General features: G+C 56.3%; 1 protein-coding gene across 3 annotated transcripts in view; it reads right to left on the bottom strand.

Annotated features, from left to right (window-relative positions):
- Positions 1-19,513, bottom strand: part of ASS1 (argininosuccinate synthase 1) — a 29,520-nt gene that overhangs the window by 7,600 nt on the left and 2,407 nt on the right. For all 3 annotated transcript variants that reach the window (XM_063174744.1, XM_063174745.1, XM_063174747.1), the window contains exons 2-12: positions 18,929-19,040; positions 18,428-18,496; positions 18,017-18,205; positions 15,867-15,923; positions 15,382-15,456; positions 12,438-12,508; positions 12,038-12,068; positions 7,845-7,935; positions 5,935-6,019; positions 4,802-4,866; positions 380-511 (exon numbers count right to left, since the gene is read on the bottom strand). In XM_063174744.1, the coding sequence (XP_063030814.1) occupies positions 380-511; positions 4,802-4,866; positions 5,935-6,019; positions 7,845-7,935; positions 12,038-12,068; positions 12,438-12,508; positions 15,382-15,456; positions 15,867-15,923; positions 18,017-18,205; positions 18,428-18,496; positions 18,929-19,040 (977 nt within the window). The remainder of the gene's footprint in view (positions 1-379; positions 512-4,801; positions 4,867-5,934; positions 6,020-7,844; positions 7,936-12,037; positions 12,069-12,437; positions 12,509-15,381; positions 15,457-15,866; positions 15,924-18,016; positions 18,206-18,427; positions 18,497-18,928; positions 19,041-19,513) is intronic.

The following is a 19,513-nucleotide window of genomic DNA, read 5'->3' as shown; positions in this document are numbered from 1 at the left end:
TTGAAGTTTAAAGTTTGGGTGCCCCATACCCCAGATATAGGAGGCAAAGGCAGAGGTGGAAGGGATTGGAGGGGAGAGCTGGGGAAAGGTGACATGAGAGGGGACAAAAGGATGGTGAATTACCATCCAAATGTGCTGGTGGTGGCACTGGGCTGGGAGAGATGCCATAAACCAGCCTCATGGAATATGGCATTGCCTCCCAGAGGCAGGCACAGAGCAGGCACAGTGTGGGGTTTTGCCCAGCCCAAATCCCCATTTCTCCCCAGGAGCAGCCTCAAAACCCACACCTCAATTTCACCACCAAAGGGACCTGTAAGCTCCAGCAGCAAGGAGGGAGGATGAGGAGGAGGCTGCTGTGGCAGGACTGGACTGCACCTACCGTTGTACACCAGCTCTGAGAATTTCAGGGAGAGCCCCTGCTTGATTTTCCTCACTTCCCGGTCCATGGTGAAGGCCTCGATATCTAAATGTGCATGGTACAGGATCGTTCCTGCTGGGGTCTCATAGATACCTAGCCATTTTTCCAGGCAGGGGGAAAAGCAGAAAAAGAGAGAGAAACGAATGAGACCAAAACTGTCAGCAAATGACAAAAAATAATGACTTGGCTGACAGAAGGAGCCGTGGTCGAGCGCATTCAGTCTCAGCTCGCTGTAAAATGCATCTGTCATTATATTCATGCTGGGGCCGAGACAGTCCACTCCGCACCTTGCGGAGAAAATTTCTAGATTCCCCTCTTTGAAGAGGCACTCTGACGATGCTAAATGACAGGGTTTGGGAACCGATCCCCCCACCCACCCGTGCCCAACGGTCTGCAGCTGAAAACCTGTAATTAGCAGAACGAGCGGGGCACAGGCATGGGGAGCGCGCAGTGCCCTCCTCTCGCCGCGGCTGCCGGGAGCCAGCGAGGCTACCTGGGGCTGCCAGGGCAACTCCTTCAGGCTTGGCAGGGCACCCCCAGGCCCTTCCTGCTGCACGAGGCCTGGGGATGGAGGGTGTTTAATTATTTTGGCGTGCTGCTCCTTTGTTCTAACCGTTCGAGGCTTGTTGTGTGCGTGGTGTTTAAACGCGAGCGTGGCCAGGCGGTTCTGCCGTCCGTGGAGGTGGAAATATTGTGGGGAAATGCTGAGCTGGTGTGGCTGTGAGTGTGTGATGGGAAAGGCTGTGAGCTTTAAAGGGTTGTCTCCTCCAAGCCCAGCTCCCATCTCCTGCACACTGCCAGGGCACATCCTAAATGGATCCTGAATCCATTTGGGGTCCAAAATGCTCCAGGCAGTGGTGGGGTCACAGCCTGAGTTCCACAGCCAGGGCTGTGGCAGCAGCCCAAGGCTCTTCCATCACACCTCATCCCAAGCCAGGGCTGTGGAACTCGGGGTATGACCCCACAGCCAGGGCTGCTACAGCAGCATGTCCCTGTCCCCTGCCTGCCCACAGCAATGCTGGGCAGCTGCTGCGGTGCAGTCGTGGGAATGGCAAAGGGAACAAAGTCCCCACTGAAGAGGATGTGTCCCCAACCAGCCCCAGCCCCAGGAGAGGCTGAGGGGAGCCCACAGGGCTCAGAGCTTCACCAGGCTCTGCTCTCTCAGTGCCCTGGAGAGTGGCACAGGCTCAGCATGTCCTGTGCCAGTGTGGCCACAGTCCCACAGACACAACAGGAGCCACAAGGGCAGCAGCCCAAGGCTGCTCCATCACACCTCATGCCAAGCAGTGCCCATGGTTTCAGCATCCTACAGGACCACAGCCTGACTGTCTTAAAGAAGACCAGCCCCTCCTCTGCAGCCACCCCAGTGATGGTGCAGCTCAGGTGCTCACCAAACATCCATTCCCTCAGGATGTGGGAGCAAACAGCCAAGTTAACACCAAACCCCATGGGCACAGCAGTGACAGGGGCACAGGGAGCTGCTCCAGCCCCTCACTGTGGAGCTGAGCCCACCACTAACACAATTAAAACAATTACAATTAATATTCCCTCTCCTTCCCCTTAGGGCTGTTAAAGCCAGTTTGGGCTGAAGGTTTGGGTACTTGCCTTGACCCCCACCTCCTGCCCATCTGGGGGTGCTGGGAGACAGGACCAGAGCGTGTCAGCTGGGGCAGAGGGGAGGGCAGCTGACAGCCACTCTCCAGCCTCTGCCGAGGAGACAAGAGACACCTTCAAAGTGACACTCGCGCAATCTCCAAGTGTCTATTTTCCTCTCCCCATGTTTACAGGAAAAAGACAGAGGTGTCAGCACTGCAGCCCAACGATGCTTCAATCACCCCATAATTACTGCTAAGGAAGGGGGGACGGGAGCAGGGGGGACAGGGAGGGAGGCAGCGAAGGAGACAGCTGCCGCTACTTAAAATTTTCTAATTTGTAACCTCGGCTGTCACTTCACCTCCATCGGAGCAATTCTGCTGTGCTGAGTGCAGGCTGTCACTCCCGACGTCATCCCGGGGATGGGAAGGGATGTGGGGAAGGACAGCGGGATGCTGTGCCCATGGGAAAATGCTGCCCAAATTTCCACCCCTGGTCCAGGACTGAGGTTGAGCCATCAGGCCCAGTTTGGTGCTCATTGCAGGGAAAGGGTTTTCCACTTTCTCCTCCATCAGCTCAGCGCATCCAGAGGAGGAAAAAGGAGGGAGCCAAGGGGAGGAAATGCCCCAGCCACAGGCAGCGCTCGGCTTTTGGCAGCGGCCGTCCCCCTCCTTCCCTCTTCCTCCCCACTGATTTCATTTACCTCACTTAATTAGCCCCCCTTCGGAGTTAAAAAGATAATTTGATAATGAGGATGTGAGCGGGAGGCAGAGGCAGGGCCGTGCCCCCCGGCCCAGCCGTGCCCTCGACCCTGGCACCCCGTAATTAGCCACCCTCCTGCCACTGAAACAAATAGGGCAAACCCGAGTTAATTGGGCTTGAAAGGCTGCGAGCGGTTCCGTGGCCCCTCGCCCATTAGGCCTTAACGAAGTCCAATTAGGAGCTTAGTAAAAATCAATGCAAATGAATGTTTCCTCTTCTCTCACTTCCTGGGACTGGGAGATGAGGAAGAGGAGGCACCTTCGCTGCCACCTCCACCACAGGGAAGGCTCTGGACATGCTGCTGCCCGTGCCTCAGTTTCCCCTGCAGAACCCCAAATCTGCAGGGCAACCTCACACTGCTGGGTTTAAAGGATTCTCTCCTCCAAGCCCAGCTCCCATCTCCTGTACCATTGATCCTAAATCCATTTGGGGTCCAAAATGCACTCAGGTCACACCCTAAGTTCCAAAACCCTGGAGGAGAGCAGGTGCCCACAGCCCCCTCCTGTTCGGGTCTGCTCCACCCCACTCTCCCTCTCTCCTGCAGAGCACATTTATGGGAGGTTTCTCTCAATCCCAAAAAGCCAACCTGGGGCAGGATCTTGCTTAAAGCAAGGGGGAGGCTTCCCCAAGATCTCATCCCCACGGGGAGCCAGCCCAGGGTCTCCTCTTTGCAGAGCTTGCCCGGTCCCACAATGCAGGAGCACGGCAGCCATTGCTCGGCCCCAAATCTGCGGGGCAACCTCACAGGAGCTGGGCTTGGAGGACACAATCCTTTAAACCCCAGTAGAATCTCCTGCACCACTGATCCTAAATCCATTTGGAGTCCAAAATGATCCAGGCAGTGGTGGGGTCACACCCTGAGTTCAAAACCCTGGAGGAGAGCAGGTGCCCACAGCCCCCTCCTGTTCTGGCCTGCTCCATCCCACTCTCCCTCCCTCCTGCATAACACATTTATGGGAGGTTTCTCTCAATCCCAAAAAGCCAACCTGGGGCAGGATCCTGCTCAAAGCAATGGGGGGAGGCTTCCTCAAGGTCTCATCCCCACAGGGAGCCACCCCAGGGTCTCCTCCCTGCAGGGCTGGCCCAGACCCCCCGGTTCACTGGCGCAGCAATCGCTTGGTGGTGTCACACAGCAGACAGACGTGACAGATAAATGGGCTTTGGAGGAATTATTAAATGCTGGAAGGGTCACTAGAGCGTGTCAGTGGCTCTTAAAAAAAATAAAGCAGATTTTGACAAATTACTCAGCATCCTGAATGCAAATGCACAGGCTGGTGTGTGTGGGTTGGGGTTGGTTTTTTTTACTTCCTTCTTTTGGTTTCAATTTGATTATTTAAACTCAGATCAAATGATTTGGGGTTTTGTTTCTTGTTCTGTGGTGGGGAGGAACACCACAGGCTTAGTCTTACCAAAATATTTGCTGCTGTCCTGCACAGAGGGCAAGTTTAAAGAAAGGAAGCATCTAATTAAGAATTAACAAGATTTAAAAAGAGTTGGAGCAAGGAGTTGGGAAATGATGCTGAGCCACCTCCTCACGTAGTTTTACACAGGGCAGCTTGCTGCCTCCAGAGGTTTCCAATGAAATTGATCCCAATGGAAGATCAATATTAGGAGACATAGACTCAAAAATGCATGGATAAATCAAATATCTGCTTTTTTAAAAAAAATCAAAACAGTAATTTGCATCGGCCTCCTGTGGTTTGTACAGGTATTGGAGAGTCTGGCACCATCCAGGACCTTCCATGAGCATATCCTCACACAAGCTCTGAGCCTGGTGTGTTTGCTGTGGGGACAGGTCTCACCTGGGGGCACTGGGACCCCAGGCTGGTGCCAGCAGTGGCAGTGAGTGGGAAACTGCTCTCATTAAAGAGCAACAAGGAGTCCCTGTCACGGGAAAATCTTTGCCAAAAGCTGATGGGGAGGCAAAGGCTGAGACTGCTGGTGTGACCTGAACCAGAGCACCCCAGCATTACTGAGCACCCACCACGGTTTTCCCATTTTTTTGTCTTTTCAGGGCCGTGCTCTCACCTCTGGACTTCATCCCCACGAATCGATTCTCCACGATGTCGATGCGCCCAACGCCGTGCTTGCCCCTGTGAGGAGAAGGGAGGTTGCAGCAGTCCCAGCCCCACTGTGGGTCAAAGGGGTGGACAATGGGGAAAAACCCCAAATGGCAGCAGGCCAGCCTCTGGGCAGCACTGCTGAGCAGCAGCAGGGACAAGGATAAAGTAGATGAGAAGGAAATTAATTTTTCTCTCCACCACTTGTCACTGGGGCTACCAGTGCTGCAGGCAGCCGTGGAACTTTGGCCGCTGGAAAATAAACTGGGAAAGGAGACAGGACATGGGACAGCTGTATTTCCAAAGTACTTTTAAAACCACTTATTAACCATTTAAAAAGTGAATAAAGTGGAAAAATTCATTCCCATTCACCACCAGCAGGATAAAGGCACAGAGGAGGATGGCCAGGACTGGGTGGCACTTAGGAGGAGCGAGTGCCCTTCTGGGTGCCCTCGTGGGTGCTGCTGTATTTTTGGGCAAACTCCTGAGGATGGTTCTGTGCAAGCAGCAGCAGAAACCAGGCATGGGGTGGCACATGGAAAGAAAACCCCAAAGGAGCTGCTGCTGTGGAGACAGGAATAGAAAAGGGCAGTGAACCTGGCCAGCAGGTCTCCATTCCCCCAAAAAGTCAACTCTCCACACGAAGAGGACACTGAGCCCTCTCAGGGAGACAGGGCAGGGCAAGATGTGAGAGCAGGGGGTCCAGGACTGAGCTGGGACAAGAACAAGTAAAAGGTGCCCTGCAGTGGGCAGGGCAGCTGGGGCACACAGGCAGCCCAGAAAATGCTCAGAGGACTTTTTAATCCTCCTCACTCCCAGTGAACAAAACCCTGAGGTATTTATACCCTTGTGCTCCTGGCCTTGGTGCCCAGCTCTGCTTGCTGGCATTTATGGCACAACTGGCACCATCCCATCGCTGGCCACCATCCCTGGGCTCACCAGGACGTGAGATCCTGGTCCCACCCCACTATGGATGCCCTGGGGATGCTGCCCTGTCCCCTCTGCTGGCCGGACAGGGTGGCAGAAGGGTCCCACCCCACTATGGGTGTCCTGGGGACACTGTCCTTGTCCCCTCTGCTGGCCGGACAGGGTGGCACTCACGCGATGTCATTCAGGTACACAAAGAGCTCCAGCGCCGAGGAACGGGTGGCTCCGTCCCCAGTGTTGGTGACCTTCACTGGGACACCTGCAGAGGCGGGGACAGAGGATGGGCAGCATCAGCCGGTGTCAGGATCCCCCCGGAACATCACCCCGTGGGCGTTAAATAGATGTGACAGATATGAACTCTAAATAACTTCTTAAAAAGGCATATCCAAGCCGGTGCGAGGGGGAGGCGAGGGGAGGGGGACCCACCTCGGGAGAGGAGCGAAATAAATAAATAATAAAAGGCCATAAAAACGTCACCCCCCCCTCTTCTTTTTCCTCTCTCTCCTCCCTCTCTCTTTTTTTTTAGGGCCTGTGAAATTGCAACCAGGCCCTTAACTAATTGAATTTCACGCTCCGCAATTGTCTTACGGCGCTGCACCTTCTGTCCCACCAGCCCTTGCTGGGGAGGGGGGACAGAGTGACAAATGTGTGTCCCCCCCTCCTCCTCTCACCAGCACGGGGGGTGTCTGGGGGGACCCCCAGCCCGGGCTGCTCGCACACGCACGCACACGCACCCCGCGGCGGGGCGCTCCCCGCCATGAATTCATTATTGCACCTTCTCTTTCTTTCTTTACCCCCTCCTTCATATTTTTGGATTATTTTTTCTTTTTTTTTTTTTTTTTTTTTTTTTATTAAGGGCACCGGGCAGGAGCAAAGTAGAGGGGGGTGGTGGTGGTGGTGGTGATGGGGTAGGGGGGGGATGCTGAATAGAAAGAGGCATTTTTTTCTTTAGCGGTGTGAAATGAGCAATAAATGTATTAGGAAGCTGACAAGGGGGCTGCGGAGCCCACAAAGAAAAGCGGTGCGGAGTTGGAGGCTTAATCCCCCCTCCATCTGCCCTCCTCATTACCATTTAACGCACTATCAGTTGCCAATCAGCCTCAATGCCTCCCTTTCTAGTCTTTATTATATAGGCGCCCGCAAGAGCCCTGTCTAGTGATGGGGGCTGTCAGCTCCCCCCCAGCGCCCCCCCTTTAAACCCCCTATTTTCCAGGGGTTTATAAACTCAGTTGTAAATTGCTATTAAATGTAAACTCGCGGCAATAATGAACCTTAAGCTGCTTCTCGGCGTGGGCCCCCCCAGCCCGCGCCCTCCCCTCGCCCCGGCTCTTTCTCTCCTCATCCTCCACCGGGATATTGGCCGGGGTCCGCTCGGCGAAGAGCCGACAACGTCGGGGCTGTTGTTGCTGAAAGCTGCTTAGCCTTTGAAATAGTTAATAATTAGATTAAAACTTCAAATAAATTAACTAGGGGCTGAATGGGCTGCCGGGAGGGGGGCTGCTCCTCGCAGGGGGATGGTTATAATGGAGCAGGGAGCTGGCAGTGGGGAGGGGGTGTCCCCTCCCCGCAGGGTCTCCCCCCAACCTGTGCTGGGCTCACCACTGCTGCCAGGGTGGGTGGTGGCACGGGGGTGGCTGTGGCTGGCAGAGGTGGAGATGCTGCTCAGTGTGCCCTGCTCGGTGCTGGGCGCTGCCTTGTGTCCCCAGGATGCAGTGGAGCGTCCCTGTCTCCTCCACGATGGCATCACCAGCCAAACCCTGCTGAGCAGCTCCCCAGCTGTTACCTGGCCAGCATCACCTGCATGCCCTCAGAGCCACCTGCAGGACAGGGGACCCTGTGCCCACTGTGCCCTGATGGCAGGTGAGGGAGCTCAGATCCTTTTCCACCCTCGGAGGGGTCCCAGAAAGCCCCTGGGATCTGAGCAGACCCTCTGCACACCTCAAAGAGCCCTGGTGTGGTGCTGCACCATCCTCTGCCCCAATGGCAGAGTCAGGGCCACCCATCTGCCCAAGAACCCCAGTCCTGGGTGGGAAGTGGGGCTTGGGGACCCAGGGACGAGGGCCTGGCAGCAAGGAGGCTCTTACCCCTCTCAAACTCGATCTCCAGCACATCTGGGGTGTCAGGAGCCTTGGCTGGATCACAGGTCTTGGTGTAGAGCCCGGGAGGAGCCTGGTTCTGCAGGAGAGGGAGAGAAGAGGGAGAGTCAGTGGCATTGCCATGGCCAACACTGCTGGCAGCCCCAACCCCAAAGCACGTCCTTCATCCCAAAACACATTCCTCATCCTAGGGGTCATCCCCCATCCCAGGGGTGCATCCCCCATCCCAAAGCACATCCCTCATCCCAAACTACATCCCTTCCAGGGGTGCATCTCCCATCCCAAAGCCCATCTCCCATTCCAGGGGGCATCCCCCATCCCAAAACATCTCCCTTCCCAAACCACATCCTCCTGCAGGGGTGCATCCCCCATCCCTAAGCACATCCTCCATCCCAAAACACATCCCCCATCCCAAAGCACATCTTCCTCTCAGGGGTGCATCCCCCATCCCAAAGCACATTTCCCCTCCAGGGATGCATCCCCCATCCCAAAGTTCATCCCTCATTCCAAAATACATCCTCCATCCCAAAGCACATCCCCATCCCAGGGGTGCATTCCCCATCCCAAATCACATCACCCATCCCAGGGGTGCATCCCCCATCCCAAATCACATCCCTCATCCCAGGGGTGCATTCCCCATCCCAAATCACATCACCCATCCAAGGGGTGCATCCCCCATCCCAAATCACATCACCCATATCAGGGGCGCATTCCCCATCCCAAATCACATCCCTCATCCCAGGGGTGCATTCCTCATCCCAAATCACATCCCTCATCCCAGGGGTGCATCCCCATCCCAAATCACATCCCTCATCCCAGGGGTGCATCCCCATCCCAAATCACAGGACCAGCACGGCGCAGCACCGGCGCTTACCGGGGGCCCCGGGAACAAAGGGGTTGGCAGAATCAGCCAATTTTTCCCCTCAACTTGATCTCATCTTTCCCTCCGCCGCCCCCGCAGCTGGAGGCGGGCTGGCTGAGCAGAAGCAAGTCAGGCAGGGAAAAGCAGGGCGCGGGCGGGCCCCGCACAGCCCCGCAGCGGCCCGGCCCATCCGGCACGGACCGAAAACGCTGATGAGGCGGCCTGACCCCAGCAGGTGCTCCCGGCACACCGGCTCTTTCATGCTGTCCCCGGGGTTAATACACACGGGGGGAAATAGAGCAGCAAAGCAAAAACCCATTTCAGAGCACATCAACCTTTATGTATATATATATATTTATATATATTTTTTTTTCTCTCTGAGATTTATAGGGAAGAGGCATCTTATCTCCATCAGAGCCAGGCCAGCAGAGGCTCGGGTGCCGATGGTGAATTGCTGCAATTGAAGTGCGTGCCAGAAGGGGGGTGGGGGCCGGGAAATGTAATATAAAAAAGCTTTCCGTCCCGGAGAACAAATGCTTTGCAATTTCACGTGGCCCCTCAGCACTCACCCATGATGCGGCTGACCCCGAAATACTTTCAGATGTGTGTTTGTAAACTGCTGCCTCCAGAGGGACTCCCCAGGCAGCCACAGCTCCAGGAGGTGGAGGGGGAATGGGGGCACAGAGCAGCCAGGGTGCTGCAGCACCATGGAGAGTCAAGCAGCCTTTTGAAGGTGGCAAACTGGTATTTCCCACGAACCCAGAGCTCCAGCTCTGCCCAGCTGGGTTATCTCTGGGCAGGGAGGCCCTGCCTGCACTCACCCACCCAATGCCTGGCCCACGTTCTCCCCGTTCCTCTTTTCCTTTTTAAACCACAATTCTGCTCACTTAATCAAATCATGGAGTAGTTTGGGATGGAAGGAACCTTTAAATGTCCCTTTTCCTCCCTTCTCTTGCATTCCAGCAAGGAAAAAAAACGATAAGGTATAAAGCAAGTTAGGAAAAAAGCCCCAGATAATCCATCCAAAAGTGATTGCTTCTAAAAAATTTAAGCTTTTTAAATGGAAAAGTAATTTCTCTACAGCAGAAGTTTTCATCTAAAATTTTTCCAGAATTTTAGTGAAAACTTCAATTTATTTTTGTCCAAACATATTTATATTTGCTGAAGCACTGCCAACCCCTGAAGGAACCCCACACAGCTGCAAGGGAACCCCATCCCACCCTCCAACCTGGGGGGACCCCTTGCCTCACCCCAAACCTCGGGGTGCACATCCTAACACCAATCCTGGCAATGCAGACACAGCCACCCAAGCACTCCCTGCAGCAAACCCCTCCTCAGTTCCCATTTAATGCCATTTTCGTCCCTTTCCCTCCTTTTAAGGGACAGGCACTGGCAGGCAGGCTCATCTCCCCCGTGCCCCCACGCACAGATTACACGGGCTGTGGATTTCAATTTTACATCGTCTGGCCTTTCCTAGCCCTGATCACACTTATTAACTAGATGAACCTGCGAGAGATGATGAAAAACTTTGAGTTCAAAAGGAAAAGGTGGAAGGGGGTGGGAGAAAAAAGACCGGAAAGTATTAAAAACTCTTTACTAAACATTGGAAGTCAAAGTCAGGTAGTTTCCAATTTTCCGAGCCAACTATGAAAACCCCTATTAAATAAAATAACTAAATAGAAATAAAAGTGACATTTGGCTTGCATTCCATCATTACGGTGTGAGTCTGTCCTCTTTTTATTCTCTCTCCTAAAAGCACAGTTCAAATGACAAATAGTTTGTTGCAGTGTATCAATGCCTTCTATTTATCCCTCCCGGCAGGGGGGCTAGTCCTGCAATGTCATCTTTAAAGGGAAGAGAGGGAAAAAAAGGGGGGGAAAAAAGGGGGGGAAAAAAAGGGAAGAGTGTGTGGAAAGTGGGAGAGGGAGGGGGGAAGAAAGAAGCAAGAAAAACGGGGCAAGAAGAGAAGAAATTGGAAGCAAATGGTCCATGAAGTAAACCATGATGCAGAGCTATCGATGCCGCAAATGGTTTATTCATCCGGCTGATATTGTTGTGCCCGGGACTGAATGAACTCTTTCAGAGTGCCATATGAAGTTAAAGCAAGTAAATTTCTATCTTTCTCCACATTAGCTGCCTCATTGCCCTTCAATCGGGCCTCACAGAGGCAGAAAATAGCTCAACCATCTGCTTTCAAATCCCTGCGTTTGGCAGGTCCCGGGGGTTTGGGGAGGGGAGCCCGCCGTGCCTGGCACCCCGGATCCTGCCAGGGCCACCTTGTGCCCAGCGCCGCTTCCCGGGCCGGGCGGGGGACAGCAGCGACAGCGACAGCAGCGACAGGGACAGCAGCGACAGGGACAGCTCCGGGAAGCCATCCCCAGCACAGTCCCAGGGTGAGGGGCCCGAGCAGGGGATGCTCCGGATGGGGTCAGGGCACAGCTTTGGGAAGGGAACGGGTTTAGCAGAGCCCGGGGAGTGCGGGGCAGAGCAGAGGCGCTGGGTGCTGCCACTGGTTCGGGATGGGCACGGGTCAGGCCCGTGCCACCTTCAGCTGAAGCCCTGAACGCCCGTCCCTGTGCCAACCACTGTCTGTAAGGAGACCCCACAGGAACACGGCTGTGACCCACAGACACCCCTCGGGAGGGCACCAGAGGAGGAGCGGGACCCCCTCTCCACCTTCACCTTCCTCTTCCTCGCTGCCCGGCGCAGGCACGCGTCAGCCCCGCTGCGGGAGCGGCTGCGGGCACGGAGCTCCAGCGGCTCCGCTCGCTCTGCGCCCGCCTTCCCCTCCTCTCCCGGGCTGTCTAATTAGCCCTGATGGATAGTTTAAATAGAGAGCTTAAATAGATAGTTCAAACAGCGGCCGGGCCGGGGACCCGCTGGAGCGTGAACGGCGCAGGCAGCGCCAGGATGCAGCACCGCGGGCACGGCCGGGGATGTGGCGCTGTCACCGGGCCCTGGTCCCTGCTGGTACCAGAGCTGGTGGCCCCATGGGCGCCCACAGGGTGTCCAACACCACCACCCACCCAACGGGAGGTTTTACCCCCATGGAGAGCGAGGAGGGCTGGGCGAGCTGCAGGGGACATCCCGAACCTCTGCCACCCGTCACCAGCACCGCATCTCACTGCTCCTTCAACGCAGCCCGCGACTCTGTCCCCTCCGGTGTCACCCTGGTCCCGTCCCCTGTTCAAGCTGGCAATGAACGCGCCGGGGGCGGTGGCGGAACCTCCCCGGGCGGCCCCGCCGTGAAATTTCCAATTAGGCTGCAAACACACCCTGAGACGCCCCCGACCCGCGGCTGCCGGGATCGATTGATTACCTTGGGGTTCTCCAGGATCCCGGCTTCGTAGCTGCAGCAGGCAGGAAGGAGGGAGAGAGAGGTCACTGCAGCACCTGCAACTTTGCAACCTCAAAAGCCACCGGGATGAGACCCCCGCTCCCACCCACCCCATGAGGATGGACATAAGAGCACGTTAAGGATTTCCAGAGCAGCCCTGAGAGGAGAGCTGGGCTTGGGAGAGTCCAGGAGATGAATGCTGCCATGTGGAATGTGGACAATTAGATAGAAAGGGAGGACGGAGGATTTGGTGTGGTCAGCATGTGGAGGGGCAGCCTGGGGCAATGGATGTGCCTATTGTGGACATGTGGGTTGGAGGGGATTTGGGCTGCAGATCTCAGGTCTTCACCTCATGGGAGTCCCCACCTGCCCAGCTCCTCACCTGATGTGCATTAGGTTCTCATCCATGCTCCAGGGTGTCTGAGGTGTCACAGGCACTGGGATCCCGTGTTTCTGCCAAGAAAGGGAGACTGGGGGTAAAACAGCCTGCAGGGAAAGCCAGCCCTCATCGAGGCTAGTTCCCAGCAGGATCAGCCCCAAAGGCACAGCCCATGGCACCAGCAGGGCAGCACAGAGCGAGGTGCGCTCCCATGTCCCTGACCAACAGCAGCTGCCACCACAAGGGCCAGCCCAACAGGGACATCAGGGACACAGTGTGGCTGGGTGGGGGAGAATGGCCATCCCAGCCCTGCCAAGGCTGAGGAGGGGCCCCAGAGCACCCCATGAACCCCAGAGATGGGGACACCAGCACACATGATGTCTGCTTTCCCCAGCTCCAGGGCCAGGATGGTGCAATGCTCTCAGGTGTGGGGTGGGGTTGTTGGGATGTCATTTGCAGGGTCAGGAGCTGAATTTGATGAACCTGTGGGTCCCTTGCAGCTCAAGGTGTTCATGATTCTGCAATTCCCCCAGCCAGGCTTCTCAGCAAGGGGAGGTGACACTGGGATCCGTGTCCCCAAACCCACAGGATGCTCTAGAGCCTACAGAGGACAATGCTGTGTCTTGAGGGGACAGCAGCACATCCTCACAGCCTGGTGCAAACCCTTGGTGAAGCAGACACACCCCAGGCAGGCTCAGTGCCCAGGGCACCTCAAGCACACCATGCCCAGGGATGTGTGGACCCAGAGCAGCTCCCTGGCCAGCAGGATGTGCAGCCCCGAGCCCAGCTCCCTAACGAGGTCACCAGCCTGCCATTTATCCACTGACACTTCAATGGGGGAAATTGCCTGTGAAAACGAGGTGAATACGTGGGGGAATTAGTGGGAGAGGTGACAGCAGCAAGGCTGAAACTGAAGCCAGTGGGGACATCACCCACCCTGCAGGGACACTGAGCCACAATGTGCTGGCTTTGGGACAGCCGTGGCATGGCAGGGATGGGGACAGCAGCTCCCACTGAGCCTTGATGTGTCTGTACAGCCTGGGCAGCTCTGGCATTGCAGTGTCACCACAGCAGGGGCTCAGTGAAGGGCTCAGCTGGGGACAGGAGCAGGGGCTGAGGGGACATTTCTTGTTTGGCCAGTAACAGGGGAAGGAAATGCTCGTGGTTGTTGCATCACAGCCCTCAAACCACCACCTGAGGTGGGAACAAGGTTCTGAGATCTCCTCATGCTGTAGAGGGACTGACTCAGCCCTGCTCCTGGGGGGCATGGCCTCAGGCTCATGGGTTCTGATTTGCTGGTTCCCCACAATAATTCCAGAACAGGGCCTGCTGAGACCCCCATTATCCAAGCTAGACCTTCTCTGGCACAGCTTAAGGCCATTTCCTCTTGTCCTATCTTCTATTTGTGAGAAGAGACCCAGCATTGGCACACCCACCTCACCTGGGGTGTACAAATCCATCTTCCAGTGATCCTGAGCATCCTTGTGCCCTCTGCCAGCTCTCTCCTGGTAACTGGGAAAGCCAGTGCTCCCCAACCCATCCTCACCCCATGTCACAGAGGATCCTCCAAGTCCAGACCCAATACCTACAGAGCCTAGGCAGCCTTTGCAGGAGTCAAAGGTGCCACCACCAAAGAGGGATTTTGTTCTCAGCTTCACCTGGCTCTGCCTGTGGCCAGGCTATTCCTGGGGCAGCACCCAGGAGAGTTTGGCTGCTCTCATCAAGGTTTGAGAATGAGGCAGCCACTGGCACAGATTTGCTGCCAGAGCAAGGCTGGGTTCAGCCCCTGGGCAGCAAACCCATGGAGAGAGCTGTGCCACAGTGAAACAGAACCTCACTTTCCCTGGCATCAATGGAACCCAAAATCATAATTTTCCAATTCCCCCAGCACCAAAGTGACACATGCATGTGCTCAACGGACCTGGCCATGCATCCCCCTCTTCTCAGAATGAAAAAGAAAGGAAACCACTTTTTTTTTTTTTTTTGTTACAGATAACTAAAGACTGAAAAGTACTTAAACCCTCACCCACAACCTTTTGCTCATGGAATGGGGCCCCAACCCATTTCATTTCCCTTCCTCCCCCTTCCCAAACAAACAAAACAATCCCCACAACCAAACAAAACCCCCAACCCCAAAACACATGTTCCATTTTCCATATAATAAAACCACGGTGCTCTTAATAACTGCCCTGTTTGACAATTTGTTTGGCAACATATGGAAAGCTCTCGTAAACTCTCCCCTTCATAATACAGCAGCAGATGGCAAACACAATCCTCAACACACCATGCTCTCCTGGCAGCCCTAATGGACTCAGAGGGCTCCTCACTCCACGCCACATCCCTCCAGCTCCACACCTCTCCTTCCCTGAGATTACCCAGGCAGCTCCAGTGGCAGCTATTTAAAAACTGAAGCAATTTTCTGGTTTATGCACAGAGCTGACTTTTCCCTTTTGATTGATTGAGCTGAGTTGTCAAGCATTTCCATGGAGTCGCTAAAAAAGAAAGGTACCCTGGTGGGCACATAAAAACCTGATGCAAAACTTCTAATATGTTTTATTGTAACTTGTACTTCAAAAAGGAAGGGACAACAAAGGTGAATGAATTTGCTTTGTCTGTTACACAAGTCAGGGAGCTGGGACCCGTTTCCTTGGAAAGAGGGTTACAATTAATAGCCAGGTAATTATGGGGCTTTTAGAAAGGAAGGAGAGAAAGAAATAGAGGAAAGGGGGGTGGGGGAAACTCTGACCAGGAGGCTCCTGAGTGGTGCTGCAGGGATGTTGTGCAGGGTGTGCTGCTGTCACCTGCCAAGCCTGGTGAGCATCCTGTGGTGGCCCTGAGCATCCCATGGTCACTCCAACAATCCCAGGCCTACCCTGAGCTTCCACAGCCACTCTGAGCACCTTTTGCTGCCCTGGGCATCTTGTGGCTACCCCACACCAGCTCCTACCTTGGCATAATCCATCAGCTCACGGCGGCCAGGAAAGCGCTGGTAAAACTCAGGCAGCCTCCACGGTGCAACAACCTGGCAGGAGAGCAGGAGATGAGAATCCCCCGCCCTCTTGTAGCCCCTGGGAGCCAAGACCCACAGGGTGTTGCTCCCCCAGCTGAAATTTAATCTCCCAGCACAAGGTGGGAGTAAACCAAACCCCAACCCTAACCAGGCACTGGATGCAGAGGGAAACAGGCAGCATCGATTAGCCAGCAGCTGCCTTGGTGCTGCCTCCTCTGTGGCCTCGTGGTGTTTGGGGTAAAAATAGGTCAATTAAGGATCATTACAGCCCCCTGAAATGCCAAAACGTGGCTGCGTGCAGCTGGTGGCTTGTTAAAGTGAGGCAGGGCCGTTCGCACGGGTGTTAAAACAGAATTGCCAGCAGCTGCAGAGGGGCAGGAGCCCCGCGGTGGGGAGGCAGAGGATGGGTCTGGGTGCCTTACCTTGATCTTGGGACACAGGGCATAGCAGCTGAGCTCAAACCGAACCTGGTCATTGCCCTGGAACAGGAAAGGAGGAGCTGAGGGGTCACCCCAGCTCAGGGTGTGAGAGACACACACACACACACACACTCAGCCTCTGAGGAGCTGCTTGGCTCCTGCCACAGCTCCCCTGGTGGTGTTGGAAACCTTGGGCACAGAGGGCAAGGATTCTCCATCCTGATCATTCCTGGTCCATCTCCATGGCTGGTTTGGACCCCAAGCCACCTTTCCTGTAGCTCTTGGTGTGTGTTCAAACCAGATCTGGGTATTTTTTCCCCCAAAGACATCAAAGGACAAAGAAGGAAGAGGGCAAGGTGGGGGTAAGACCACAGTGAGCAGAGGGATGCAGAAACTCATCATTAAACAGCTCCAAACCTCCCTTTACCTTAATTGTCCCTTGCTGATTAGATCCCACTAATGAGCCCAGGTAGCTGGGAAGGGGCAGGGAGCAGCAGGAAGGCTGGGAATTATGAGCCCTTCCAAGGGAATAGCACTCACTTAGATGTATTTTCCACCCTCACCACGGGGTGTGAGGACCCCCATTCCCTGCCGTGGGCCTGAGGATACATTTCCACCGGGCTGGGCATTCCCACAGGACTATTACACACATCCAGCAGAGCACTCAGCTCCCTCCCGGGCCCGGCACTGTCCATCTGCTCGGCAGCAGCGGGATCCACACCCCAGATGGTCCCATCTGAGGCTCCGCAGCCGGCTCGAGTTACCGGCAGTCCGTCCGTCCGTCCGTCCCTGCCAGTGCCCGCGGCTTAATGGCCCGGGGAGAGCAGCCACCGGGGGTGCCCCCGTGTCGGGGTTTGAGAGGAAGTGAGCTTTATGGGGTGCTGGAAATGTCGCAGGCCAAACCACGACACCCTGCCAGCAGGGAGGGCTGGTGGCACCTGGGGGCACAGGGGACACCGTGGCGGTGGGGGTGTGTTAATCCAGGGCACCTTTTCAAGAAAAGCTTGGTGGGGATGGATAGGATGGACAGAAAGGGGTGCAGGGACCTGACTGCAGCAGGAGAGACAGTAATTCCTGTCATGTGTCCCTTCAGCTGTCCCTCTGCCCCATCTCCTGGGTGCTTGGCACTCTCCTGGCTGCATTTAACATCCCCTTTCTAGCAGAGCCCCCACCGTGGGGACCCCCAAGACCTCACCCTAGCCCGAGGCATGAGCTGTGGGAGGAGGAGAAGGAGGCACCCAGCAGCTCCTGGGTTCACCCTCACCCGTCCCAGGTGTCCCGACAGGGGCTGGACGTGCTGGGGGTGACCCACGGCCACGTCCCGCAGGTCCCACGGCCCCACCACGCTCCCCGAGGGGGATTCCCCCTCTCCAGGAACGGGCTGGCCCCGAGCATCCCCTATCCGCGGTCTCTGGCTGCCTCTAGCGGCAAAGTGTCCTCCCTGCGGCCGGCGGGGACTGCGGGGACGGGGACAACTGGGACAGGGACCGGCACAAACGGGATAGGGACTGACACGGCCGGGATAGGGACAGGAATGGGGACAGGGACAGGAACAACCGGGATAGGGACTGGCACAGTCGGGATAGGGACAGAAAAGGGGATAGGGACAGGAACAACCGGGATAGGGACCAGCACAGCCAGGATAGGGACAGAAATGGGGATAGGGACAGGAACAACCGGGATAGGGACCGGCACAGCCAGGATGGGGACAGGAACGAGGACAGGGATAGGGTCTGGTACAACCGGGATAGGGACAGGAACGGGGACAGGGGCCAGGAGAGCCAGAACTGGGGACAGGAACAGGGACAGAGCCTGGGACAGTTGCACCTATTCCAGGACTCCCCTAACCACGTCGGGTTGTGCTGGCCAGGAGTCTCAGCTGGCTCCTGGCCCGGGCAGCCCCAGCATTTTGAAATCCTTGCCAGACCCTCAGCTGTGACTCCAACCTTCCCAACAGCGAGACGGAACCGAAATTGGGCACAGAAATCCCAGAAGCGAGGAGGAAGTGTTGAAACACAGCTGAGTTTTGCACAGATCCCCTAAAACACCCCATACACCCCTCCTGGCACCCCCAGCTCGCCCTGCAGGCTGAGCAGCTCCCCCAGCCGAGCACAAGGAGCCCTCCCTGCCCGGTGCCCGTGTGCCCTGCTCACCTTGCCCGTGGCCCCGTGGGCGATGTAGGCAGCTCGCTCCTGCTGGGCGATGCCCACCAGCCCGCGGGCGATGCAGGGCCGTGCCAAGGCCGTGCCCAGCAGGTACCGATCCTCGTAGAGCGCGTTGGCCTGCACGGCCGGCCAGATGAAGCTCTCCACGAACTCCCTGCTGACGTCCTCGATGTAAACCTGCCAGCAGAGGGACCCTGATGGAAGGGCTGCTGCAGGGGAAATCCACTCTGCCGTTTTAAGAACAGTGCAGCAAAAATCTCTTTGCTTCTCTTTTCCTAAGTGCTGCTAAAAGGCTTTGGGGCAAATCCTCTGGAGAAGAGATTTCTCATGGGCACAATCCCCTCTCTGGAGTGTGTGAGACCCCCATGGTGGGCAGCAAGGGCAGGGACACTGCGTTACCTTCTTGGCCCCCAGTGCCAGTGCTTTCTTTCGTGCTGCCTCAAAATCTTCCTTCTGCCCAATGTTGGCCTGGAAGCAGTGAAAACAAAAAAAAAGACTCAGTGTGAAACAAGGCCACAAAACCCAGAGCAAGCCCAGTTTGGCACAGGGCATTGTGCATGGCGTGACAGAATCTGTGGTGGCTGGGCTTGAGGACACCCAGGATGGGCAGGAGGGGAGTTCCACTCCCTGAGCTGGATATCTCAGGGCCATGCCCTGCTCTGCCAAGCCCCTTGGCTCTGCCCTGATTCCCTGCCTTCATTAGCACAGGGTCATTAGCTGGCAGGGACAGGCTGTGCCACACAGGGCTGGCAGCTCAGCAGAGCAGCAGTGAGCTGGGCCATGGTTAACCAGTGTGAGCAGGGTCACCACCACAGCACACACACACAGCAGGACCCCCATTGCCCCCCCAGACCAGTGGCCCTGCACCCCCTGCACCCCCAGGGACAGCCCAGAGCTCACCAGGTAGGCAATAACATCGTAGCCCTGCTCCTTCAGCCACACCAGGATGCAGGAGGTGTCGAGCCCCCCGCTGTAGGCCAGGACCACTGTGCCCTTGGGCTGAGCCATGGTGCTGCCAAAGCAAAGGAAAAGGGGGTCAGGGAGCCCCTCCTGCCTTACTGCAGCCACCAGCCACGGCACCAGGAAGGACCAGCTGAAGTAAGAGCCCTCCCAGGCTGCAGGGAGCCAGGGCAGGGCTGGGGGCAAGAGGCAAAGCCACAGCACTGTGACCATGGCCAGGTTGTGGCTCTCAGCCAGGGAGGAAACCCTGCCTGTGCACCCTGAGGTGGCTGGACAACGGAGGAGCCCTCCCAGCCAGGAGGGTGGTATGGCTCTTACCTTTTCTCCGTGCTGGCAGCCCCAGCACAGCCTGCCCCACGCTCTGCACGTGCCCTGCAGTGCTGGGGAGGAAGGGCTCAGGCACCGTGGCAGAGGCACAGCTCAGTGCCCTGCTCTGGCACCCCCCAGCACGTCCTGCCCATCTGCAGAGCGGCCACAGGCTCAGCCCCCTGTGCCCATCAGGACTGCAGGGCTGAGGGGCTTGGC

This window comes from Melospiza melodia, chromosome 22, assembly GCF_035770615.1.
Source record: "Melospiza melodia melodia isolate bMelMel2 chromosome 22, bMelMel2.pri, whole genome shotgun sequence".
NCBI lineage: Eukaryota > Metazoa > Chordata > Aves > Passeriformes > Passerellidae > Melospiza > Melospiza melodia.
This window is presented reverse-complemented; position numbering and strand designations above follow the sequence as displayed.